This window comes from Heteronotia binoei, chromosome 1 (assembly GCF_032191835.1).
Source record: "Heteronotia binoei isolate CCM8104 ecotype False Entrance Well chromosome 1, APGP_CSIRO_Hbin_v1, whole genome shotgun sequence".
NCBI lineage: Eukaryota > Metazoa > Chordata > Lepidosauria > Squamata > Gekkonidae > Heteronotia > Heteronotia binoei.
Window position 1 is genome coordinate 110,067,061 of NC_083223.1, and position 26,232 is coordinate 110,093,292.

The 26,232-nt window shown below is 41.1% G+C and overlaps 1 protein-coding gene across 2 annotated transcripts; it reads right to left on the reverse strand.

The window, feature by feature from the left end:
* On the reverse strand, nucleotides 1-26,232 carry SERINC1 (serine incorporator 1). 2 transcript variants are annotated; one of them, XM_060238751.1, is made up of 10 exons: nucleotides 26,046-26,232; nucleotides 21,412-21,573; nucleotides 17,863-18,026; nucleotides 10,010-10,089; nucleotides 9,469-9,606; nucleotides 8,326-8,495; nucleotides 8,136-8,226; nucleotides 3,518-3,659; nucleotides 3,178-3,408; nucleotides 1-2,950 (listed from the first exon to the last, which is right to left on the reverse strand). In XM_060238751.1, the coding sequence occupies exons 1-10, from the start codon at nucleotides 26,082-26,084 to the stop codon at nucleotides 2,812-2,814; spliced, it is 1,356 nt and encodes a 451-aa protein (XP_060094734.1). In that variant the 5' UTR covers nucleotides 26,085-26,232; the 3' UTR covers nucleotides 1-2,811. The 2 variants fall into 2 exon arrangements, with proteins under 2 accessions (XP_060094734.1, XP_060094742.1); XM_060238759.1 differs by having other exon boundaries at nucleotides 17,863-18,019; nucleotides 21,408-21,573.

A 26,232-nucleotide genomic window follows, 5' to 3' on the forward strand; every position in this document is an offset into this window, starting at 1 on the left:
TAACTTATCTGGACATTTATTGATTGCTACAGCATACATTCACATTCAAAATGACTACACATTTAATATTAAATCTACCTTCAATCTGCATTTTTGTGTTGAACCATCTGTGTGTCAGTCTACGTTACAATTGTTTTGAATAAACTTAATTGAATTTAATAAGCAATAAGTGCACAGCAGTTATAAGGAATGCTGCAGAAACCGAAATACAGTTCACTTCCAACTGGACAGCTGTAAAGTGGAATAAGCTATCACTGTATTTCCAGTTAAAGCATAACATTTAAATTTTCCACGTACACTAAATTATGCAAAACAGATCCAGTAGTGTATTTGCAGACACAAGATTTCCCAAATGTAAATCCGTGTGCCCACTGCCAGCAATAGTAGGCAAGCAGCAGAACCACCAGTAGCATCTCTGTGGAAAAGAGCAACAGAATGCAATTCCTTTAAATGCAACTAATACAGATCATGTGAGCTTATCCAGTAAAGTATTTCTGAAAAAAGAAGCATAGCTGCAAATTAAGCTACACAACACCCCTAAAGTAGCACAGTTTAGAAAGAATAGCATAAAAAAGCATCTATTAATGTATTTGCAAAAAAAGCCCCTCAAAACACCCTAAAATCGAATTCTGACACCAGCACTTTATTTTCTTGCTGTGTTCTACTGCAAACAATAGGATGCCACTACAATTAAACTACTGGAGGGGCATTAACTTATTTGAGGCCCCCATTTCTGCAATTATCACTTGTGCTAAGAATGTTCAAACACTGATAAAAGTTTTTTTAAATGCATTCTATCAAAATGATGCAAAAATGAAAAAAGCATGCATTTTAATAGGTCTAATAGTACACCGCAAGACACTTCATTTTCTTAAACCGTAACATGGCATTTATTTCCCACATCTAGAAATCTCGTGTGTCATTAAAATCTGAAGTACAACCTTAAAACATTTAACTATCTCTCCATCTCTCTCAAGACCAGTCCTGTACTGAGGCACTGAAGTCAGCACCATCAACAGAATGCAAGGTCCTGTGCAATTCAGCTTTGCCTGTAACAGCAAACTCCCAGTGAAAATGCCCTTTTTTCAGTTAAATTTTTAAACCCCAAATTTCATGAAAATAGCAGCTGGATCCTTCCAGACCAAAGAACAGTCCACTGCTTCCTCTTTTCTTTTAGCAAAGGCTCATTATTAGATTGGACATTCTTATTCTCATGCCAGTCTGCATCCAGTTCACTGAGGAAGCTCAGGCTTCCAGCATTCACAAATCAGATGTAAACTAAAGATGAGTCATCTATTCACTTCCAAGCATCAGACTAAACACAGGCTCTCTCAAGTAACCAACAGCCTCAAAGCCTGGCAGTCATCAAGCCTTTCTTTCTCGCTCATAGTCTTAACTTCTTTACCTTTTCAGTGCACACATCACACTTGCAAGGTTGTGGAAGCAAAGCAAAGGCAGGATCAAATATGAATATGTGAACTGCACTGAAATTACCTTGCAAATCAAAGAAGGCCAAAAGGATTGTCAAAGGCAGCCCTAGCTTTCTTATAATATTCCAACACACTTTGCGGTTCACCATTTAATTATAGCAGCAAATACCTGGCTTTCAAGCTTGGCCTACTTTTACACATTAACAATTACTTTTCATTTGAAAAAAATAATGTCACTCAGCACAAGAATAGCAAAGTTGAGCCAAATTTCTATGGGGTTAATTTTTCAAAGCATGTTGACATTTTGTGGAGTGCAAAATCTGTAAAAAAAATTCTGCCCTTCATTGCAAGCCAAGAAACTCTGCAATGCCCCACAGATTGCTTTCCTTAAATTGGATGCTTCAGAACATTAAAAGGAAAGATTCTTCCTTGCAATATGTGGATCCTAGTCCTGCAAGAGAAGGGGAGGATTGTACTGTACATGGAAGCAATGTATTGCAGGTGCAAATTCAAAGTGAGAACATTTTTGAACCATGTTAAATTGCCAAGCCTTCCCCATCACCAAACTTTGGCAAAACTAAAATGTCTTTTCACAGAAATAGAAGAGGTTCGTGAAAAAAGAACCCTCCTAATTTCCGCTGACAGTATTTCTCGAAGTCAAATCCTAACTAGATGTGACAATGGCCATTTCATGTATTAAACTCAGAACTGCCTCAATCTCCCACAATAACAAGGTGGGGGAATCCCATTTTCAAAGCAAAAGGGGTGTGCAGGTGAGGTGAACCAAGCCATCAGCCCTCCCTCCCATGGTTTACATCCTTCCAGCCCTTCTTTCTTCCTGCCAGTGTCACTTTGAGTACTGAAGCCCAATTGGAAGAGAAGCACCTAGTGAAGTGTCTGCAGGGAAATCAGCTGCAAGCAAGCAAGGCTGCTGTGCTCGCTTTTAAAACAGTGCCTGAGATCCTGGGTGCTGTTACATGACCACAGCAGCTCTTCCAATAGAATGGCTTTTCTGACTGCCAAGGAGGCAGGGAGATTTTTGGCAATTCTCCCCTTCTGCTACAGACTTCCAATTCGCTCCCCACAAGAAGGGGGCACAGGGAAACATAACTCCACCCAACAGTCCCCATCTTTTTTACACAAAAGAAACACCCAGAACAGCCATCATCGCATTTAGCTTGGCCACAAATCTAGTAGCAATCATCAGTGCGCTTGGCTAGGAAACAGTTAACATGATTTAAAAGTAACCGTGCAGAATAAGACAAGGTAAAATGCACTGACAGTACACAACACACACATATTTACAATTACATCTTTGTAAGGAATACTGTTAGCTTCAAGTAAGCAACCAAAACAACTTCTTTCAGATGAGATGCTTGGCTTAGTCAAAGTCACGGTTTGTTAAAACTAGCGGAGCCACCAGAGTCCACACATAGAGGACAATGCCAATCCAGCTGGAAGATATCTTCACCCAGACAGATGGCCACTTACTGGTCATTGCCTCAGAAGCAGGATCAGGGCTGAAAGAGAGGATGGATGTAAGTGTTTCTGATAAAGTAACCTCTTTTCTGTCAATAATGCTAATTTTAAGAAGAAAATTCTAATTATGCCAAAGAGGTGGAAGATCTGGAGCCCATCCTTTGGCCTACTCCTAAATTTACAAGTGATTATCACTACTGGAATCAACTTCGTTGAGAATCTGTCCATATTTGAATTTTTTTTGCCATAATTTCCCGTATTTACATACCTATACCAGTTGGTTAGAGTCATCATAATGTAAAGCGAAGCAAGAAAAAGCATGAAGTGAAAGAATGAATAACTGTAAGTAACTCCATCTCTCTCATTATCAATGGCACGGTGGAAATCGTCTCCATCATCAAGGGAGCCATCACTCCTGGGAAGCCCATCTTCTATCAGTGTTGATTCATCACTAGTCAGCGTCAGTTTATTTACTTGGCTGTTATTGGATGTCCGGATGCTGCAGTCAGAAGAGAAGGCACTGTTACTTAATGCCCATTTTTAATCATTTTTTAATAAATGAAACTGTAAGAATGTCCCCCCCCCCCCCCCCCGGCAGAAGTTCTCACCTGGAATACAGCACACACAGCAAGAACAGAATGAGCCCCACAATTCCTTGGGCATCCCACCAATGGACAAATTGGCCCTGGCTTGGCGTTTTTGTGGCATTATAGCCAATTATGCTCAGCAAGCTTGGATTGCATTGTCTGTCTGTGTTGGCAAAGACAGGAAAGTGAAAATCAGATTATTTTAGTTGATATTTCTTATCTCACTCAGCATGAATCTGCTTTCACAATAAATGTAAACTGATAATTAAGGCAGTTTAAAGCAGAAGCTGGGTTCAGGTAGCCGGCTCGAGGTTGACTCAGCCTTCTATCCTTCCAAGGTCAGTAAAATGAGTACCCAGCTTGCTGGGGGGAAAGTATAGATGACTGGGGAAGGAAATGGCAAACCACCCCGCAAAAAGTCTGTGAAAATGTTGTGAAAGCAACATCACCCCAGAGTCGGAAACGACTGGTGCTTGCACAGGGGATTACCTTTACCTTTAATGTAAGTAATATTCACATTCCTTTATATAGCAACAGTAGGTGCTAACATTTATGTAGCCTAAAGGTAGGACAAAGCTTGAGTCCAGCATTCAGGTCCTGGCATTTTGTCCCATTTAAACAACTGGTCTGCACAACTGCCAAAGCCTGTTCCTATTCTATTAGCCATCTTCCATACTTTACATTGCAAGTCAAATCCTGCCGGCCTCTCATTGGTGTTTATCAGGTTATGAATATTGGGTAAAACTAATTGCATCCATGCTTGCAACTAATCATTCCCTAGATCAAAATTTTGTGATTGAACAATTTGTGCAGATCTTTCTGGGTGTTGAGATCATAGTCTGGATAAGCCCACATCAGCCATGTCTTCATGAATGGGCTACTCTGTTTTCAGTTATCTTTCTATATTCACAAAGAGCATCTTGTCTTTGGAAATGTGGGGGAGCGATGTGGCACAGTGTGGGTAGCCCATAGGTCAGAATGGGTTTAACACATCTCCTGATCGTTCTCATTATTGGACATCATGTTTGTGGACATGGTAGGTGCTGAGCCACACTGAAAACCATATTCCACAGTACTATACACCAGCCTCAAAACTGAGCATCTAAGTGCAGTAGCAGACACATCCCAAGTTGTACCACGTAATTTTTGGAGAATGTTGTTTTGCATGTGCAGGACCGGCGCGTGGGAGATGGCCAAGTAGGTAGCAGCCTGGGGCGGCAGGAGGCATCTCCTCTCCTCATGCGCCACCTGCACCCACTGTGTGCCTGACCTCGCCAAGGCTGCTGGAGCCTTGGCGAAATCGGGGGGGCTGGCAGCGAGTGCACTCAGAGCCCGGCTCTAAGTGCGCCTGCTGCATCCTGACTTTGTCAAGGCTGCCCAAGCCTCGCTGATGTCAAGGGTGCGTGGCAGTGAGCGCACCCGCTGTGTCCTGACCTCACCGAGGCTGTCCAAGCCTTGACAATGTTGGGGGTGGGGGTGGCAGTGAGTGAGCTCAGAGCGTGCCCACTGCCATCTAGGCGTGGCACAGCCTGCCCCATGCCTGACCCTCTCCTGCTTCAGAGGGAGCTGGGAAGAGGTCTTTCTAGCTCCCTTTGAAGCAGGAGAGAGCCAGGCACAGGGCTTTGCACCCCGATGATGTCACTTCCGGTGTCACTTAGACACCTGGGAGGGGGAGGGTGCAGCCTGGGGCACTAGAAATGCTAGCACCGGGCCTGTGCATGTGTATTTTTCTGCTACATTGTTAAGATGGTGTTTATAGTTCAAGTTCCTGTTCAGGGTAATGCCAAAGTACTTAGATTTATGGTTGAGTGTAAGTTGGGTGCCATTAAGGTAGACATTCAGTTTACAGTTGGCAAGATTGTTATTGAGTTAGACACAGGAGCATTCTGTTTTTCCTGGACTTGGCATAAACCACCATTTACAGTAGCTGTCAGCCAAAATTTCATGGTCCCTAGTCAGTATTCCCTCAGTCCTTTCAATTGATTTGTGTCTTACTACAATCGCCATGTCATTGGCATAACCAAACTTCCTGGATACTGTCTTGGGAACATCAGCTATGTATAGATTGAAAAGAACTGGAGCAAGGACCAAGCCTTGGGGTAGACCATTATTCAGTGTCTTCTGCTTGCTGACTGACTTACCCATAATTACTTGGAAAGCTCTGTCACTCAGCATGTTATTTAGGAGTTGAAATAATGTTCTGCAGGGGAAAACTTGTACAGCAGACCATCTCTCCAGACTGTGTCATAAGTGGCAGTCAGATCAACAGAGCTGCCTATGTCTTAAGACACTTCTGAAAGTTGTTAAGCCGAGAACCTGGTCTTCACAACTGTGACAAGGTCTAAACCTGCTTGTTCTACAGAGACAGATTTGTTAATTCTGTCACTGATTCTGTTCAGGATTAGCCTCTTAAGCAGTTTACAATGGGACCTCAGAAGGGAAATAAGCCTGCAACGTTCTGCCAGATATTTAGGTTTTCCATGTTTCAGAACAGCAACTATCTTTTGCTTTCTTGAATTCTCCTGGAGTCCTTCTGTTCTCATGATGTCAGTGAGAAACCTTGTGAGCCACTTCTGAATAGGCCCATGTCAGTGCAATTCCAGCTTGCCTTCTTATGGTGCATCCTGGATAACACTAAAGAGCTAGAACTTCAGGGTGCCAGACAATCGTAGGATCTTCTGGCTACACACATGCTACAACCAAACAGTCCTTCTCAAGACTACTTGACAAGAGTTATAGAAGACTGCATCCAAATCTGCCAAATGTGGGTATAAACAAGTCTAAATGCCAATACTTGTCATGAGTCTTACTGGCTAATAAAGCAGATTTAGTTCTTGTTCAAGAGCGAGACTTGAGGGTGTCAACAGATATATATTTGTTTTGCCAGAATCACAGGCAGACATGCTGTTATGTATGGACTTGAATTCAGGCTTGCAAGTAGACATCAATTCAACAGCAACATTTGGAAAAATCAGAATAAGCAAAGATATGCTTCTACTCTGTTACAGCTGCCCACAGGCAGAATGAAAATTTTGTTTGAGGTGCAAGATGCTAAACAGCCTGACATTTAGCAGCAAATGAATTTCTTTCCTGACATTTATTTCTACCCTTCAAAAACATAACAAATAACTGGTGAATGTCAGCATTAAAAAAAAAAGTTTGTGGAAGTTACTTTAACAAGGTTTCTCAATTTTAATTCCCCTTTTCTAGTATAAACATTGCGTTCATGCCTTATGCAAATGTGTAAGAAGGACTGGATGTGAAAATGAAAACATGGAACTACACATAAGAAAACTAGCCTGGAATACATAACTTGAAAACTGAGCATCAATGCAAAGTATTATATTAAGTCCTTCTAAAGCAGTGGCTCCCAACTTTTTTTGCACCAGTGACAAGTTTCGTGGAAGACAATTTTCCATTGACCGGTGGTGGCGGTGGTGCTGGTTTTTTTGCTGCCCCAGGCTGCCCACCCACCCACACCCCTTCCCTGCCCCCCATGGGAGTCTTTAAATGAAAGACAGGCCACACTGCCCCTTTCACCCTCCCAGGACCCAGAAGAATGAAAGAGGTGGTGCTTCAGAGTGAGGCCAAGCTGCTTCTTTAATCCGTCTGAGTTCTGGGCAAGTGGAAGAGGTGGCAGGGCTGCTCTGCCTTGCTCCAAGGCTGCCTCCCCTGCAAGAGAGCCTCGGAGTGAGGCCGCTCTGCCTCTTTTGTCTGCCCGGGTACTAGACAGGCGGAAGGGGTGATGGGGCTGCTCTGCCTCGCTCTGAGGGGACACATCTTACAGAAAAGCCTTTCGTTCCCTCAGAATCATTTATACTCAGAATCATTGATACTTAGGAACTTTGGACTTATGACTTATGATTTAATAACATTCGGCCCAATATCCTGAAGTATAACAGCTTTTAAAAATAATACACACTGAAATGTTGTATTTACTTAAATATCTTGTTTTTGCCTTTTATTTGAGCAGAGCTATGGCTAAATCATAAATAGTTCCCTGCCACAGTGTTTCACTTACTTAAAACACTCATATCCCACCTCTCCTTCTGGCTCAAGGCTGTCTACAAATTACAATTTAAAACATACTATGTAACCCCCAGAGATATGGAATGGTATAGTATAGTTCAGTCTGGTCAGATCAGAAATCAGAAGCTAAGCAAGGTTGGTGGTTGGGTGGGAGACCACCAAAGAAGACTTTGCAGAGGACGGCAATGGCAAAACCACCTCTGCTTAATCACTTGCCTTAAAAACCCTATGGGGTCTCCATAAGACAGCTGTGACTTGACATACAAGTAACCCACTATCTTCAATCCATTATATGACTTAATATACAATATGGTAGGGGATGAATTAAATGTCCCCCCCCACAACTGACCTATGTCAACTCCAGGGTATGAGTAAGTCTTGATTGTAGTAATCTTGATCATAAACACAAAAAATATCACCCAAAGCATAAGAGAGCACAATAAACTAATGGGATCAGCCAAAACAGTTCCTGTACACTGTGCACATATATACACAAAATTACAGAACTACATAAAATAGAGGCAGGGAGAATGTTGTAAGCCACTTTGGTTCTTCATTGTAGAATGATACAAGGTATAAATGAGGTAAATATTATGAGATCAAATCTTACCTGGCTCATTGGTCATTGCTGCCCAGGTTAGATACATTGTGTAAACTGTGATCACAGATGACTGCAACAACCCAGATCTTGGTTGCGACTCCTACATGCAGAGAGAACACAGAAAAATAAATAACAAATTCCACAAAATAGTTTAACTATAAGGCATATCTCCAACAAATACTGAAACTAAATGCCATACCTGGATTTTAGGCAGAATGGACATGACAGATGCTCCTACACACAGCAACATATTGACACTGATGAATGCCTTATTTTCAGAACAGCCATCTGGGCGAGTATAATAAACATAAAACAGGACAATTGCCACCAAGGACAGAAGGTAGTTCAGGGCTGTGGCAGATAACAAAGCTGTGGATAAATAAACAAAGTTGGATTCAGTTGATGGGTGCATTTGAAACAGTCTTCCTAGTGTGCTGCTCTTAAAGAAGAACTAGAGAACAGAACAGTTAGATCCATGAATTCTAATAGCCACGATCATCTCTGGACCAAGAGCTTATTAGCTGACAATAGTCTTTAGCAGTATTGCCTAATCAAAGCAATATAATTTCAAATCATCATCTCATTCCAGTGATCATTAATTAATTCCACCTGCAGAGTACTGTAGGGCATGCTGCATGTAGGGGGTTTAGTTCCCATAAGGCGATAACTGGATCTTTCCCTTGCCCAAGCTAACGTTTCTGACCCTATGCACCTTACCAAACTTACCTGAAGTAACAACAATGCAAGTCAGAAAGCTGTAGTGGGAGAGTGAAACTACTCCCTTCCTTCTCTTCCACCTGTAAAGCTGCACTAATCAAAGAAGGCAAAAGGGTATGATTTTGCCCCTGTCCCTTTTCCCCACCCCACTGTAGCCTCCTGAACCATACAATTCTTATTCCACATGAGTCCCAAAAGCCTGGGAATAAACTTTCCCAGGTTTGGAAATGGCTCCTGGGGAAGATACATGGTTATCAAAGCGTTCCACTGATAGACCATTAGATCCATCCCATGGTGTGGGAAAACCAAACTCCACCAGTTATGGGTAGAATATATCTCCATCTCCCACAGATTAATGCTGAGACTTACAAAGTGTTTTCTCGTAATACACGGGTTGCAAGGGAGGGGGGGAGGAAGGAAGGGATATCCTTTGCCCAAGAATAATTGTTGTCATTCCTGCACTAGCACTCCCAAACAACTGATCAATTGGTCTCTGATAATGCCAGTATCCCATTAGAAACTCTTCCTTCCTAAGTAAGTTGGCTTCAAAGAGCACAATGCTCTGCACTCAAGGGTCCTTTAACCAAAATGTGATCAACATGAGTGATGAAATACAGTTGCCTACCTGCATACCAGCATCTTGAGTTTCCTTCCTCCATTTTTTCAACCCAGGATTCATTCCAGGAGTGGGCAAAATCAATTAGTAAAACCAGCTGGATAAGAATGAAGCAGAAAGCACCAGCCATGCCTACATAAAACCAAACTGGGGAATTGGGGTAAAGGGGTGGAGAGGCATGTTAACTTTGCCATAAACAAAATGGTTTCTCAGTCCAAATTTGTATTACTGACTGTTAGATACAGTGCCCTCTAAATGTCACCTTAAAGTGCTTAACAAAAACAACAAAAATATTGGGGTCTTCCCCAAAGATTATAAAATCTAAACATACAATGAAGAAAACCAATGGCAAAAGGAATTAATGTAAATGCTCATACTTTGCACTTGGTAGCAGCTGGGAATTAAGTTATTTACTTAGAGGTCTACTAACTTCCTCCAAAATAACAAATCATTATATAAAAACAACTAAAAAGCACTTCAATAGCAGATAAAGATAAAACTGTTTCTGTTTAAAATATAAAATATTTAAAATGACTTAAGGCCATCGTACCAGTTGTAAATGGTCCCTCCGGAATGAAAAATGCACCAACTGTAATTGCAACGGCTGTGGCAAATTTAAAGAACCAGAATCTGAAAAATTCAACACAGACCCATCGAAGTTAAAACCATAAGAATATTTTAAAATGCACCTCATGTTTCAGAATTAATAATATATATATGCTTATTTCCATTTCTTGAAGCAACAGCACTAGAATATTATATTTTATATAGTATGTAAAAAGTCCAATAGAACCAACCCCTTGAAAACACAAATATTCACAGAAGATACCAGTAAGTGTTGACAGACATAGTCTTTCTTGCCAGCTATATTTCAGTTAGGGTTGTCAACTCCCTCCTGACAACTGGCAAGAGATGGGAGAGACTTACCAGGAACAAGAGAGGGCGAGGCAACGTCATCAGCAACATCACAGGCGACGCTGTTAGTGACATCATTCCAGTGTGTGCCAGAAGTCACATTACAACGCGATGTTGGGATGATGCTCCACTATGGTAAAAATGGCTTCTGCCATAGTTTTTGCCCAAATACCAAAGTGTTGCCTGGATATCACCGATGTGATGTCATTTCCAGTTCATGGTGTGACATCACATCACCACATTCTATTCTCTTCGGGTAAGTCCCTCCACTGGCCAGCTGATAGTTGGCATGAGGATGGGTTTTGCAGCAGGCAACTCTACATTCAGTCAGGGCCTCTCAGTTGCCATTAATTGGGCTGCAAACATAATCTATTGAAAGAAACTGAGGTTTGGACATTAAGGATCTCTTGGTGCCACTATGGGTACAATTGACTGCTTTGGGCAATCAATCTCATTCAGTATTTTCCATCTCTGAAACAAGAACATGTGTCCAAAGGATTGCTCCATAGATGAAATAATTATATATACAAAGGTGTAAAATTTCCAAAATTTTGAAGCCGGGGGTGCTGGCTGTTCCTTCTAAGGTATCTGTCTAGTAATGTAACTTAGGTAGTCTTATATTTTCATTTCATTTCCATAGAATTGTCTGTCCCTCCTAGCTATCATCACTATTTCCATGTATGTACTCTAGTTTAATCTGAAGTAATAAGCTTCTAGTATCGTGTAGTGCAGGCATGTCCAACTTCAAACAGGTCGTGATCTATTTTTTCCGGACAAAAGTGCTGGTGATCTACAACCATGAAAATTAAGTTTCGAATCAGATTTTAACCCACCAACCCTACCACCCATTTACAATGCACCTTCTGTCATTTACTGGTAAGCAAAAACAAAACGGAGACGAAGATCCAGAAAGAACTGCAAACAGTTTTTCTTAAATTTTTGTTGTTATAACTTTCTTTAAGTATCTTAATAACTTTCTTCAACTTTTATTGAGTAATTTGTGTTAAATGTAGGTCAAGTATTGATCCAGGCTGATCTTGCGCAATCTTTAAAACTTCGCTCTTGCTAATTAGTGAGACATCTCAGCCTGCATTTCATCCACCAGCTTTTTGAAGTTGGGTGAATATTGAGTGAGGGCTTGTCTCAGGGAATCCTGGAGATGTTCATCTGTCATGTTGGAATGCTGTGTACTCTTTGTCATTTTCAGATGGGAAAACGCAGATTCACACAAATAAGTTGAACCGAAACAGAAGCGTACAGCTTCACTGCATCTTCTCAAGTTGGGAAATTTGTCTCTAAGGACTAGCTTCCAAAACGATTCTTGCTCAGCACGGGTCTTGAGAAAAATGTCATTTTTAAGGGTTACTATTTCATTTTCAAGAGATGCCTTGTTCAGTGAGTAATTTTTACTGACAGCAGCTGCAGTTTCCTTAATGTCCATATCTGCTTTGAATGGGTATGACAAGTACTCCACAACTTTTTTAATTATCTGGAAGTCACAGAATCTTTTTTCGAATCCCTGGATAGCAGAGCAGATTTCTGTCACATGCTTCTCATTCTGAAAAACAAAATTTGCATATTGTCCCAGATGGTCCTGCGTATTAGGAAAATGATCAAAAGTGTTGTTTGCAAGGTCAATCATCATTAGTTCAAATTTGCTCTTGTAGGATGAAACTGTACTCATCATCTCGCCAATGCATTTATTTTTACCTTGTAGTTCAATGTTCGTATCACTTAGTTCGCCTGTAAAGTCAGCAAGAAATGCCAGATCACATAACCACTCCTCATCTTCTAACTCTGCTTTGTCATCTCCCCTCTCCTTCAAAAGCCTTCTTATTTCATTCAGCAAATCACGAAATCTTTGCAGAAATTTGTGCCTACTTAGCCACCTTACATCTATGTGCAAAATGATTTCCACTGCCCCTTCATCAAGAGTAAGATTGAAAAGCCGTCTTTGAAGTGATCTTCCACAAACTGAATTTATAATTTTGAAAGTGATGTCCATGACAGTCTTTGTATTGAGTCTCTTGCTTGCCAAAATTTGCTGGTGAATGATGCAGTGGTAAGAAAGGAAATCTGGAAAGTCGTCATGCTGTCTGCAGAGGCCTATGAAACCGTTAACCTCATCTGTCATTGCTCTTGCTCCATCAGTAGTGATGGAAACAAGTTTATGCAATGGAAGATTACACTTTGTAACAAAAGAATGGAAAGAGCTGAATATTTCCTGACCGGTAGTTCTCCCCTTTAAAGAAATCATTCCAAATAGCTCTTCTTTAACACTGAAGTCTTCAAAAACCATCCGGATATGAAGAAGATGATACTGGATTTATATCCCGCCCTCCACTCCGAAGAGTCTCAGAGCGGTTCACAAACTCCTTTACCTTCCTCCCCCACAACAGACACCCTGTGAGGTAGATGGGGCTGGAGAGGGCTCTCACAGCAGCTGCCCTTTCAAGGACAACCTCTGGCTGACCCAAGGCCAAGCTAGCAGGTGCAAGTGGAGGAGTGGGGAATCAAACCCGGTTCTCCCAGGTAAGAGTCCGCACACTTAACCACTACACCAAACTGGCTCAAGTAACTGGGCCATGTCTCTTATGTCTGTAGATTCACCCAGCTGGAGTGAGAAAGCAACACAAACTGAAGCATCCTCCAACAATTGTTCAGTTGTGTCTCCACACATCTTTTCTATTCGCCGCATGAAGGTGTTTCTTGACAATTGTACATTTTGAACAGCAGCTATGATATCTTTCTTATTCTTAAATCCTTCAAAAAGATTGTCTGCTCTGTCAAGAAAACAATCTTTTACGAATTCTCCTTCATTGAAAGGTTTGCTTTTTTTGCGATCAGGTTGCTGACCTTAAAGGATACCATGGTTGCATTGACCGAATGTGACCTTGGCTTCGCCATCAACTGTTGCTGTGCGGCTAATTTAGATTTAAGTTCTTTCAGCTTCAGTTTATGAATTTCACTTTTGGGTGTAAAATCAGCATCAAACTTATTGCTATGCAGAGCCTTATAATGATGCTCCAGATTACCCTTTTTGGGCAAGGATACAGCGGTGTTACAAAGTAAACAACAACACTTGACTTTCACCATGATGAAGTAGTAGTAGTCCATTTCCCATTCATCATGAAAGTGGTAGATTTCGCTCTTCTTTGGAACACTCATCTTCGTTATACTGGGGTGGCTGGGGTGCTAAGAACACTGACTGAATCTGGTCAAAAACTGTCACTGTCCCAAAGTATTAAAGATCGACAGGAACTGAAGATCTCTGGATGATGCCAAAACCACACATGCAGTTCTAAAAGTAAAAATAAGAATTCATCATACTGGCACCAATAATCAAATACCACCACACCAAACAATCATCAAAAAAACCCCCCAAACTCCAGCAAACCATGAGACCAAGTGGGGCTGGTGATCTACCTCTGACCCCTCTGCGATATACTGGTAAATCGTGATCTACCTTTTGGACATTTAGTGGTTAAGGGTGTTGGAGCAGTATCTAGACCTAGGCTCAACTCCCCTACTCAAGCCATAGAAGATTGCTGGGTGCCCTTGAACCAATCTCTCTCAGCCTAACCTACTGGATCCAATTCAAGGTTTTGGTACTGGCATTTAAAGTCTTATGCGGCCTGGGACTGACATACCTGAGGGACCACCTTTCCCCATATACGCCCCGGAGGTCATTGAGATCTGCTACACAACACTTCCTGACCACCCCTGGCCCAAAGGACGTCTGACTTGCCTTGATCAGGACCAGGGTTTTCTCGATTCTGGCCCGTCTGGTGGAATTAGCTCCCTATGGAGCTCTAGGCCCTACCTGAGCTACCGCCATTCCATAGGGCCTGTAAGATGGAGCCATTCTGCTAGGCTTTTGGTTGAGGCAGTGGGCATCCTATTCCAGCTACTATTCCAGCAGCTGCCCTCCCTTGTTGTGACATTATGTTCTACTAGTGTGCTATCTTATTTATTATTATCATTTTATTCTTGGGCCGATAATTGTTTTATTCTGTAAAATATGCCCTTCCCACCTATGATGCACCTTATTGTTCTATTGTTCTTTGGTTTGTTAATTTTATTGCATTGTTTTTAGTTCTAAATTGTAGGTTTTTTTATTGTTGTTCAGTTTATGTTGTAATCCGCCCTGAGTCCATTAATGAGAAAGGGCGGAATATAAGCCTACTAAATAGATAAATACCTTACAGAGTTTTTGTGAGGATAAAATGGAGGAGAGAACAATCTAATCCATTTTGGGTCCCCACTGGGGAGAAAGGTGGAGTAGAACTGCAGAAGTAAATAAAATTACTATCCTATCAAACTTAAATTTACTACTTTAATGTCATAAAATATATCAATTATATCAGTGTATTAAATTGCAACATTTGACATATTTATAAAACGTATGCCTTAGACTGGTACAAGCAAAAATGAGAATATACCCAAATACTTGAGAGAAAACTGTAAACTGATGCACCCTTTGCTACCTAGACATGTGCCTTTAATTTTTGCTATCTGGTTAGAGAGAGCTCAGTTCTCAATGGAACTTTGTTTTCCTCTGAAGCTTTGATATAGTTTCTGCCCCACTTCCTTCTGGTCTTTTTCTTCCTTCCTCCTGCAAGGTAGGGAAATAAGCTACTTTTTACCCATTCTATGGTTATATCTGTCACTGCATGCTCCCCTCACTGAAGATCCTTTTAGGTACAGAAATAAATCTTAGTTTTAAAAGCAGTATGTCTACAGCATGTCCACTTTGTCTGTAAAGACATTTCACTCAGTTGGAATGGGGGGAGAATAGAATAGCTTTTGTTTCTGGGCCTTCACATGTCTGCACTCAGTCTGAGAAAGGATGTCATCTATGAAGATACATAAGCACATTAGAATGCACTAGGTACAGCTGACTGTTTTTAAAATGTTACAATTTCCTTTTCTTAGGAAGTTCCCAGAAAGGGCTGATTTCAGATTTTTGCACCTTATGGGATCAGACCTATAGTGGCCCCATCAAAGCTGAAGTCCCCACCCCCAAGGGAAAGAGCAGAAACAATGCAGCTGGCATGTGCCTTCTGAGGAAGGTGCTCGGTACCAGAACGTACTGGATTGGGTCCAAAGGCACTTATCTGCTGGCATGGCAATCAGGGTAATAGAAGGGCACATTGTGGGCAAAAACTAGAAGAGCAGTTTTCCCCTTTCCACTGCAGACCCCCCATTTCCCTACTCCTATTGCTTATGAAAGGTCCTCGGTGTTAGCATATGAAAATGCTCAGTAAGGCATGAGGCAAGTGAAGCATGCTGATCTGTCAGCTATTGTCAAAACAGATGACATCAGCGTTCTAGCAAGTCTCTGCCAAGTAAGAACTGGTTCTAACCAGGTTGATGAGGTACTAAGGTGATGAGTGCGGAATGACTCGGCACTGAAAGCTCATCGGTACAGTGACTAAGTGCATGTGTATGTAAGTAATGTGCTGTATATAACTACCCTTCTACTCTATATGATTGACTGGCGGAGCACTTTGATGGGAGTTTGTATATATGTAAATAAACCTGTATATAGTTTAGTACACAGAGTGCTGTTGGACTGTGTCTTACTATAGTAACTCACCTACGTAGACTGGTGGTGGTAGGACTAGGCGGTCACAAATCTACTCAATCAACGACACTCTGACCTCCCCCCCCAACCCGCCCCGAAGTTGGGGTGCTAGCCTAGCAGACAAGGAGAGACAAGAAAGTTCCATTCTGAGCTTTAGTCCACTTGCAGTACTTCTTGTAGTATCAGTGTTTTCAGGCAACAGTCTTCTTCCTCAACTGCACACTATTTGCTTCACTATAATCCATTAGTCTGTAATCTACAGGGTGAAATACTCAAGTGTATTATTTCGTTCCATCTGCTGAGTTATGAGAGCTGTCATCAACAACCTGGTACTAGTCTGAATGTATCATGCCTCTTCTCGCTTATATGTGGAGAAGAGGAGGAAAGCAAGACAAAGTTACACAGAGCTGGAAGAAGTTCCTTTCACAGGCAGGCTTAGAGACTCTGGCTACTCCCTTTCTGATGCATGTGATGGTTGTGTCATGCATCTTACTACCTAGCAGTTGCTCAGTGAGACTCATGCTGCTGCCTAGAGGTCCACATTGGGTCTTGCATATGGAATGAAGAACACAGCTTTACTTTATCCTCAATGATGCTTTGTTCAGTAGAAGAGCAGCAGAAAAAGCTAGCTAAGAAAAGGGCCCTTTAGCATTTTGTAGCAGTATCTGATTTTCACGATTTTTTCCTGCAGATCATGCATGTTATCAGAAGTCTCAGTTCATGCATTCTTCAGCTGTCACTAAACTCTGGTTGCTTATGGTTCCCCTAATCTTTGACTGTTAATGGTTGCTTATGGTTACCTTAATCTTTGACAGTTAACTGAAACAGTTACAGAAATGTTAGATTAATTGCTTTTTCACAGAGCTTAAGGGTTAAATTTTATCCTTTTTATTTTGCTTTAAAAAAGACAATGAGGACATATCAAATGCATCTCATCTGCACCTGCTGATTAGTTCACCTGCTTTGATTATCTCATACTTAGTTAAGAATCACTTACCTAGATAGTAATCACGTAATTACAAAAGAAGAGATATAGAGCAAGACTGATATTTTTCTATAAAAATGGACTACTGTGGTAAGTAACTCAGATTTCTCTGGAAGGCTCAAAAGATGATTAGGTGAGACCCCCAGCTGTCTATGACTGGGGCTGAAACTTGGTTTGCTTTTTAAAAATATTACTTACTATAATACAATCAAAACAAGTTAGAAATTTTGATAATGTTACCACTTGCTTTTACAGCAACTATACGATTAATTTTAACAAGCATTACACTTCCACACACACTCATTACACTGCCACACACACTCTTATCTGCCTGGCTTTGGTAAGTGCTGCTGCAGGCTATGTTACAAGAACTTGAAATTATCTAAAAATGGTTGCAAGATCACTCATTCCACCTATGTTTTGGTGGTCAAAATTAGTAAATCAGGAGAACTGGTACAGCAGTTTCAATGCCTAGCCAGGGTTAGGGAAATCCAGGCTCAAATCCCTACTCTAGCTCATACGGTGACCTTGAGGCACTTACAACTTCCCAACCAGGCCTATCTTGGAGTGTTGTTTTGAGGATGAAGCAGGGATGAGAGAAAGAAGACATTTACATCACCTTGATCCTTGGAAGAAGGGTGGGATAAAATGTAATAAATAAAAATAAAATTAGAGTAAATTTAGACTTCCAGACTCATTGATGTAGTCTGCAAGATCCTTATATGTTCAGAGCTCATATTGGTTCTTTATTGTTCAAGTTTATTTAAATTCTCCAAGTGTCAACATCTACTAGAATAATCCAGTTTGTTCTGTGACCCCTATTGCTGTCAAGAATTTTTTTTCACCCATTAACCATCGCAGCATACTTGTTAAGAGTATATAAAAACATACTATGCAATCAGTTATTTGCTCTTACCCATTATGTACTGCTGCCCTTGGATCACTGCTGCTCTTCACTTTGATCATCAATAAGGAGAACAGGAGGAAAAACATTGCCATACCAAAGCATACTCGATACACTGCTTTGTACCCTACTAGAACATCACAATTCACATGGCCTTCATCACAGAATCCTGGAATCTGTACCAAAAGAGGAAGGGGGGGCGGAATTCAACATGTGTTAAAAAATAATCATCACTTTTTGGTTTGCTATTGCTTTTATTTCAGTAACTGCTTATTAATTAAGAAAAACATCCCTGACCAACTCCTTAAAAAACGCTGGCTAGAGCCGAAGTCATATGCCACATTAAGCTAACACTATACACAATGTTGGTTTAAGCCTGCATTCTACCCCATGTGCAGTCTATTTCTGCCTCTCCCCACCTCCTTGATTTAAAACAAATTTAACTTGACCATGACACACAAAAGCCACCTGATGCATTAATCAAAACGGAGTCTTAATATGTGGGAAGGAAACTAAGACTGAATTAAATAGTTATTCAGAATACCAGTTTATGGAGGAAAAGTCAATTCTAACACCTAGATGCCTGCACTCATGCATTAGTGTATTTTTAACCAAGACTCCTTCATTGTTCTCTGCACAAGAAGGGAAGAGGAGGAGAGGTATGTGTGAGAACCCAAGAAAAGCTGGGTTTGTACACATTAAGTCTCAGTGCTGGCTTGACATGACATCTGAATGCAATTATTTATTTGTTTGTTTCTATTTTTATTCTACCCTACCTGCAAGTGGGCTCAGGGCAGATCACAACAATAAAATGCAACAATAAAACAGTAATACAGTAATTAGAACAATATAAATTAAACAAGCGGCAGTATGCATAACTGCAAATCTCAGAAATTACAGCCACTGGGCTTTAAAACTGCTTGAACTGGGCCACTCATGATAGAGGGCTTCAGCAAGGGTGGCCAACTTAATTGGATGCCCGCCACCTCATCCAAAGGCCTGGCGAAATAGCTCCATTTTATAGGTCTGGCAGGAAGCTGATCTCAAGTGGGAGCATGTTACACTAGGCTAGGGCCAGGGCAGAAAATGCTTTGGCCCTAGTTGAGGCTAAGTGGGCATGTTCTGGGCCGGAGACAGCTAGCATGTGTTGATAGGCTGAGCATAACACACTCTGGGGCACCTATGGGGAGAGGCAGTATCAACATCTTGAATCAGATCTGGTACTCAACTGGTAGCTGGTGTGATTGGTGTAGCACCCGTCAAATGCAAGCCCACACAGGCAATGCAGTCAGCAGGTGTGCTGCCACATTTTGCACTAGCTGGAGTTTCCGGATCAGCCCCAAGGGCAAGCCTGCATAAAGCGACTTACAAGCCTGGAAGTGACCACTCCATGGGTCACTGTAGCTATGTAATGTTAAGGGAAAAGTCAGGGTGACAGTTGCCTGATCTGCCAAAGTTACATATTAATCAGTATTATGTATACTTCAATATTAGGTGTACAATCGTTATGTATACTTTCTATAACTGTAAACAATTTATGAAAACTTTCACTTTTATCTTGGAACACTAGGAGTGAGGTGTGCAACAAGCCAGTTCTGTGCACAATGTTGACCTTATTTATTGACCCAATTGATTTACTTCTATACCCACCTTTCTCCCCAATGGGAACTCAAAGCAACTTACATACTTCTCTCCATTTTATTCTTTGCAACAACCCTGCAAAGTAGGTTAAAGTTGAGAGCTTGTGATTCCAACATTCCAAGGCAGAATGTGGATTCAAACCTGGGTCTCCCAGATTTTAGTTTAAAATCTAAACTAGGTGTTAACTTTTATTTTAATCTAGGAGCCAGCCCAAAATTTTAGGGTCCAGACTTAACACAACAAATACAATATTTTCAACATCATGTGAGTCATCTTGGTGAGTTCTCTGGAGAGGCAGTTTATATAGTCTCTGGAATTTTTTTCATTATTTACTTGGCTGCATATGTGTGAAGCATTATAGCTGAATGCTTACAAATATTTACCTGTGTAACTATTCATAGCTATTATGCAGTGAAAATTTTTTCTAAATCCAATTATGGATAAACACAGCTATCAATTTTTGATAGGTTTGTGGAAGTTTGTGAAAGTCAAACAGCAACACTACAAACTTAAAAAAGAAGAAAAAAGCCACTTTGCCCTGACCTGGATAGCTCAGGCAAGCCTGATCTCGTCAAGTCACAGAAGCTAAGCAGGGTCAACTGCGGTTAACAATTGGACGGGTGACTTCCTTGGAATACCCAGTCAGAAGACAGGGGCAGACTCTATTCAGCCACCACTCTGAATATCCTCCAGGCCCCCAATAGAGGTCAGTAAGCAGAGGTAAATGTGACTTCCATGTGCAAACACAAGCACGCATGCACACAAACAAAAATATACAAAAGAAAGAAAGCCACTTCATACTCTACTGGCTTGCAGCAAAATTAACAGACTGAAAAAGAACTTATAAAACATATAGAATTATCAATGACAAACTTCTTGAAGCTGTCTTGACTCTGGTATGATAGTATTAACAGATAATATGAAATATCATGATTTTTTTACTATCATCATCATTGACAGTTCTGTGTATAGCCCCAAAGCAGACTAAAAATTAAAAGTAAGATTCAAAATAGTTTAATTAGTCTAATAACCAACACTTTGTCTTATCATACGCACTTCCCATTTAACTGTAGCTGAAGCCACGTATTCAAATCAGGAGCACTCACATTACTTGCAAAACATGTCAAAAGATAAAGGCACCAAACAGGTCATTAATGTAATATGTGAATACAGCCTAGGGCATCAATACTGTCCATTTTAAATATTCAAACACACACAAGCAATATATATATATAGCCCCCAGCTATTACACATAGCCACACATATACTATACGGAGAAGCCACCACAGTACAATGGACTGAGATCCAGGAGATCCATGTTTGAATCACCACTCTGTCATGGGAACTCACTAAGTAACCTTGAGTAAGTTATTCTCTTAGCCTAACTTACCTCACAGTACTGTTGTTGTTAAAATACAACAGAGGAAAGAACAACAATATTGCATGCCTCTTTGGGTCTGAACTGGGGAGAACAGCTGGATATAAATATATAAATAAATAACGAGTTAGCTCCAGCCAACATTTCCATTCGGTCTCAATTAATTGCCTTATCTCTCATCAAGTATGGCTTATGTCTACAGAAGTCCTATAATCTTCTGATCAAAATGTCCCCTTCCCATCAGTGGTAAAAAACTTTTGTCCATCATTCCTGGTCATTTCAGCAGCTAGTGACAGCCATTATATTATTATTAAAAGGCTTCATCAGAACGTAAAGTGAGAAATCCAGTTCATGCTTAGGCCCTTGACCTACATAAACAAAATACAAACATTACTCTTCTGTGGAGGAGTAGTTGCTACATAGGAAGCTACAGAGCAACAAACAGTTTTCGGGGGGGGGGGTGGACAGAAGAGTCCAAGGAAATTCCAACAGCTGGGTTTGTGTCATCAGTTTAACCAGAATTCTCAGAAGAGTAAACTGACCTTCTTCAGCTGTTCTTCCATTCCTGGTATAAGCATCACACATGCTACACTCACTCCAAGCAGCAGGAAGAGTGCATATATCACCCTCGTTATAGTGGAATTATTACCACTGGGGCAACATCGGCACAGCAGACATGGGGCACTGCCACATAAACACGGTATCTGATGGAAAGAAATTTAAAAGGAGAACTTTGAGAATGAGTTCAAGAATGATGCAATGGTTGTGAATCGTACATGGTTAAAATCTGTGCTGAACTACTGACTTTACAACTGCTGCCATTTTTTCAGCATTTGAGGATCATGTCCAGTAGCACAAACCATATCATTTTGGTCTGCCTGGCCTTTACTTCAAAGGATGTGAGCCACATTAAAAGTTATGCACTTCTGTAGATGACTTATTGAGGTTCTTATTTGGTATACTTGTACTGAAACATGGAAGACATCTTCTAAAAAGTAGACACAATGCTGCACAACAGACCCCCCTCCACCCCAAAATAATTGCATCTTAGACTGTCTCTGAGACTGTGCCAACTACAACAAAGACAGCCAAGAGACTTTATAAAAAGTGATTTGTCATTTTTCAAGTGCAAATTGTGCTTGAGAAGACAAACCAACAATATGTGGCGATACGATCACTGTGTAACTTCCAATCTGACACAGACTTGCCATTATTTAACACCTGTTTTCAAAATTATTTATCTCAAACGCAGAAACTGCTTCAAATATCTCCAAAGACAGAGATTGTACCATGAAGGACAATAAAATAAAACTGAAAATTTGGAGTTCAATCTTTAAAATATCTCCTCTTATTTAAACAAAACTTCAATCAAAGCAAGTCTAAACTCTAGCTCAGGGGTGTCAAACTCATTTTTTATGAGGGCTAGATTTGACATATATGAGACCTTGTCGGGCTGGGCCATGAGTGTCATAAATGTAATGTCAGGTAGCACAGATATAAGCTTTATAAAGGGCACAAACACAATTAAAGATTTTTTACTTAAAATAAGACATGCTTAAAATATTAGCATGCTTGCAATATTTTGTTTAACAGTCTCTGGTAACTGACACCTCTTGCTCTGAATTACTGCATCAAAAACTGGAGACAATGTCTGAGCTGTAGCAATCTTGAGTATGCTGTTCAGGTGTTCATCTTTAAGTTGCAAACCAACTTTTGATTTATTGTTATTCACTGCAGCAATCTCATGGTCAATGCTTTGATCCTAAGACCCAAAGGGAAACATGAAATGGCTGGGCATTGTGAGCTTTTGTACATAAGTTGCTTCATGTGCTGGTCAACAACATGTGAAGGCACTATGGCACAAACTGAGGGCTGTGTGTTTATCTACAAAACTGTAGTCTTCCCTAGAAAAATAACTGTGGCTCCTATGAGGCAATGCAGGAACAGAGAAACAGTCATGTATGGTGCTCAGTACCAGCCTACTATCTGGGAAGTTTAAGTTCAAAAATCCCCAATCAATCAAAGGAAAATGTGAAATAAAAATAAAAGGAAATGTGCTGGGTAAACTTGGTCTGGACACACTCTTTCAATCTAATCCTGGCACTGGCTCATGAGAGCATGAATAAAAGGGGAGGCAAACTCAGCTGCACCCATAACAAGCTCAACAAAACACACTCTGTCTCCCTGTAGCAAGGCAAAAACTCATACCTTGACTAAAACATTGCTGGTCTTAAAGCTACTTTCTTTGTATCAATCCAGTGGGATCAAGGGAACTGGGCAAAGAAAGCTTGCTCTCTTTCCCTCCTTCCCCAGGAGACAAGGAGGGGGAAGAGCCTCAGCCACTAGAAGGGAGGCTTGGCTCAGTAGCTCTGCAGTTCAACTGATTGAGCCTGGCAACCTTAATCACACAGCAAAGCTACAGAGCCAAACCTCTCCACTGGCTGGGGCTCCTCCTCCCTCTGGGAAGAGGGAGGGGGAGAAAGAAAAGAGCGAGAGGCTGCTTTGCTCAGCTGCCTGGTCACAGGAGAGAAAGAAAAAAAATGATGAATGAAAGAAGCAGGGAAGGGAGAAGGAAGCAGACAATGGCTACTTGCTGGCGGGCCTGATTGGAGCCCTTTGGGAGTCAGATCAGGCCAACAGGACATACATTTGACACCCCTGCTCCAGATTCCAGAAGCCTGAGCACAAATTTACTTATTTCCAGTAAAACACTTTGTTCTTATCTGCACTCAAAACTATCCTAAATACTAATGGAAGATATCTAAGATGAGAGAAAAATTTATGTAGAATAGTCAATTAAACTAACCTTCCCATGGCAAGAAAATACTAAGTTTAAAGTGATAGGAGACTATATATATATTCTCTGGGCATTCAAATATAGCAGGGGTGGCCAACAGTAGCTCTCCAGACGTTTTTTGCCTACACTTCCATCAGCCCCAGCCATTGGCCATGCTGGCTGGGGCTGATGGGAGTTGTAGGCAAAAAACATCTGAAGAGCTGCCGTTGGCCACCCCTGAAATATAGCAATAGCTGCCTGATTATAGCAGCCCTTTTAACTATATTCTAGATGCAAAGGTAGGAACAAGAGATCTCTCAGCTGTGTAGAGTCTAAGCCAGTTAAGGTTTTATTGATCACAGCCAGTACCGAAGGATTACAGGAAGCCTGAGCTTCTCATAGTATAAGCAAGCTACACAATTGGAAACCCAATTGCATTAGAACAGAGAAAAAAAATAAAACATTGTGCTCCTTCTGTTTCTATCACAGACAAGACCTTCAGAAAATCAGTATGTTATTGGCTGCATTCAGATATTATAAAGAAAACTGAGCTTGTTTATATCACAGGCACAAACCTAGCTAACTGCTGAACTCACATGATCTCTTCCTCTTCCTCTGCCCTCAGCACACTGAAACTGAAGATGCATATTTCCAACTGTCAATTTATTACACTTGGAGTGCCTTAACACTAAGAGGGTTGTTTCTTTGCCAGTAACTGTGATTCACATGGTTAAGACTAGTAATGGGGGGAGGGGGACTTCAGTTTGTCAATGCATCTGTATTCAAACATCACAACATACTGAAATTAGCTGGAAGCATTAATCTTCATTCTTGGCATGCCACACTGCTTGGGAGGAAATGGAATGCAAGCACAACAATTAACTAGATTTGTGTCCTTCACACACAAGCTCCTGTTAGTTCTATAGTCTAAACTGACCCAGTAAGTATTAATGTCTTAAGCTTATTGTATGACTTACATGTGCAGACAAATGAGATGGCAATGAAGTGATGGATTCCTAAGGTGTGTGAATGGGTAACGTGGTTTCAGAAAGCAGAGTATTCACATCTTTGAATGAGTGACAATGTACAAAAATTCTTTCCCTGCAGAAAAGTTGCTGAAACCTGTCTCCCTTATGTGCTATTAGTCACTTATTATATTATGGCCACTGTAAGCGCCAATGTCAGTGGCATCTACATAATGTTTTAGATTTGTACTGTTCAACACCCCTGTAGGTTACTCTAGATGCAGAATAGAAATCACAATATGCATATTTTGGGTAGAAAAATGATAACGTTTCCAGCAAAAAATAAATTATCCATACCAATTGAGCAGCCTTTCATGTTTCAGCAGTGCCAATACTAAAGTCAGCAAAATTAAGCAATGTTTTATTGATTTCCCAGCCCAATCCTTATTACACATTTATAATTCTGCAGTAGTAATATGCCTTAGTAAAAAAGTCTTTTTAATACACATTGATGCAAAAGAAGCAAATTGACATAGCTTATTTTCCACTGTTGTTCAGAACTGCCTTGACTGCTTTTTTCCCTCCCCAAACCCAACATTTTCCTGGCATTCATTTGACCGTGACATACCTGGACAATGCTACTTTAAAGGCAAGACTCGTCCAGAGTTAAAAACCACCCTGACAGTCTAATCTTATGCATAATTGCTAGTCTAAGTCAAACTGAAATCACACATATATGCATAATGTCTCTACACGCGCTGCAGTAGAAAAGGTTACCAGTTTTTGCCAGACAGCTTGGAATAAAGGGCTATATAACGTAACCAGACACAAGAGTCTTGCAAGTTAATTTCAAAGAAAACTCAAGTGTTAACTCCCTGATAAGTGATTTATGTGGGTGGGATAGGAATAAAGGGATCATAAAAATGGCCATGATCCAAAACCTAACTAGACAATAGAACGACGGAGTTACGCCGCACAACCCTCCCACAAATCAGAATGAAAATGACAAAGCTAAATGAAATGAAAAGCGGCAGCTTCAGCAATCCATTAACTCTCACTGTTAACAAAGGGTTGAAAAGGCTTACTGCAACTCTGATAGGTGTGCTACATGTTTTGAAAGATGTGGTTAAGAGACAGAGCGGACATTTCATAAACAATCAGGAGCAAGGAAAGGGCAGACCTTTATAAAAACAAAATTTAATGACACCCACGCACTCCCTCCCGGTCGTGGGCAGAAAGGATCTGCCTAATAGTATAAAACAGGGCGTGACAATGCATGTCTGGAGGGGCCGCAATCACTCAGCCCCTCAATGCGCCTGCGTCCCCCGTGCGGCCATGCACAGCTGCTGTTTGCATCCACCCCTCCCGCACCCCAGACCCTTCCTCTCCGCTGGTAGGAAGAGAACGGAGAGGCATCGCGAATCCAGCACATTACCCAGCTGGCCATGGAGCAAAGGCCCAGAACAGCCCCCATCTCGCTCCCTGTAGATGGGTGAGTTGCGCGGCAGCACTTTTAAAGATGGAGGCAGCGACAGAGGCAGACACTGAAGCCTTGTTTACTCCCCAGTCTGTTTCCTTCGCTAGCTTTAGGGACGGCGCATACGCGTCACTTCCGGATTAAA

What these genes read in the sequence shown, in the direction of transcription:
- SERINC1 (XM_060238751.1), bottom strand. Translation starts at nt 26,084, where the DNA reads ATGGGGGCTGTTCTGGGCCTTTGCTCCATGGCCAGCTGG. An exon ending in AGGGCAGCAGTACATAATGG is followed by an intron (nt 10,090 to 17,862) that starts GTAAGAGCAAAT and finishes TGAATTTTTCAG; the next exon opens with ATTCTGGTTCTTTAAATTTG. An exon ending in ACTCTAACCAACTGGTATAG is followed by an intron (nt 2,951 to 3,177) that starts GTATGTAAATAC and finishes CCTCTCTTTCAG; the next exon opens with CCCTGATCCTGCTTCTGAGG.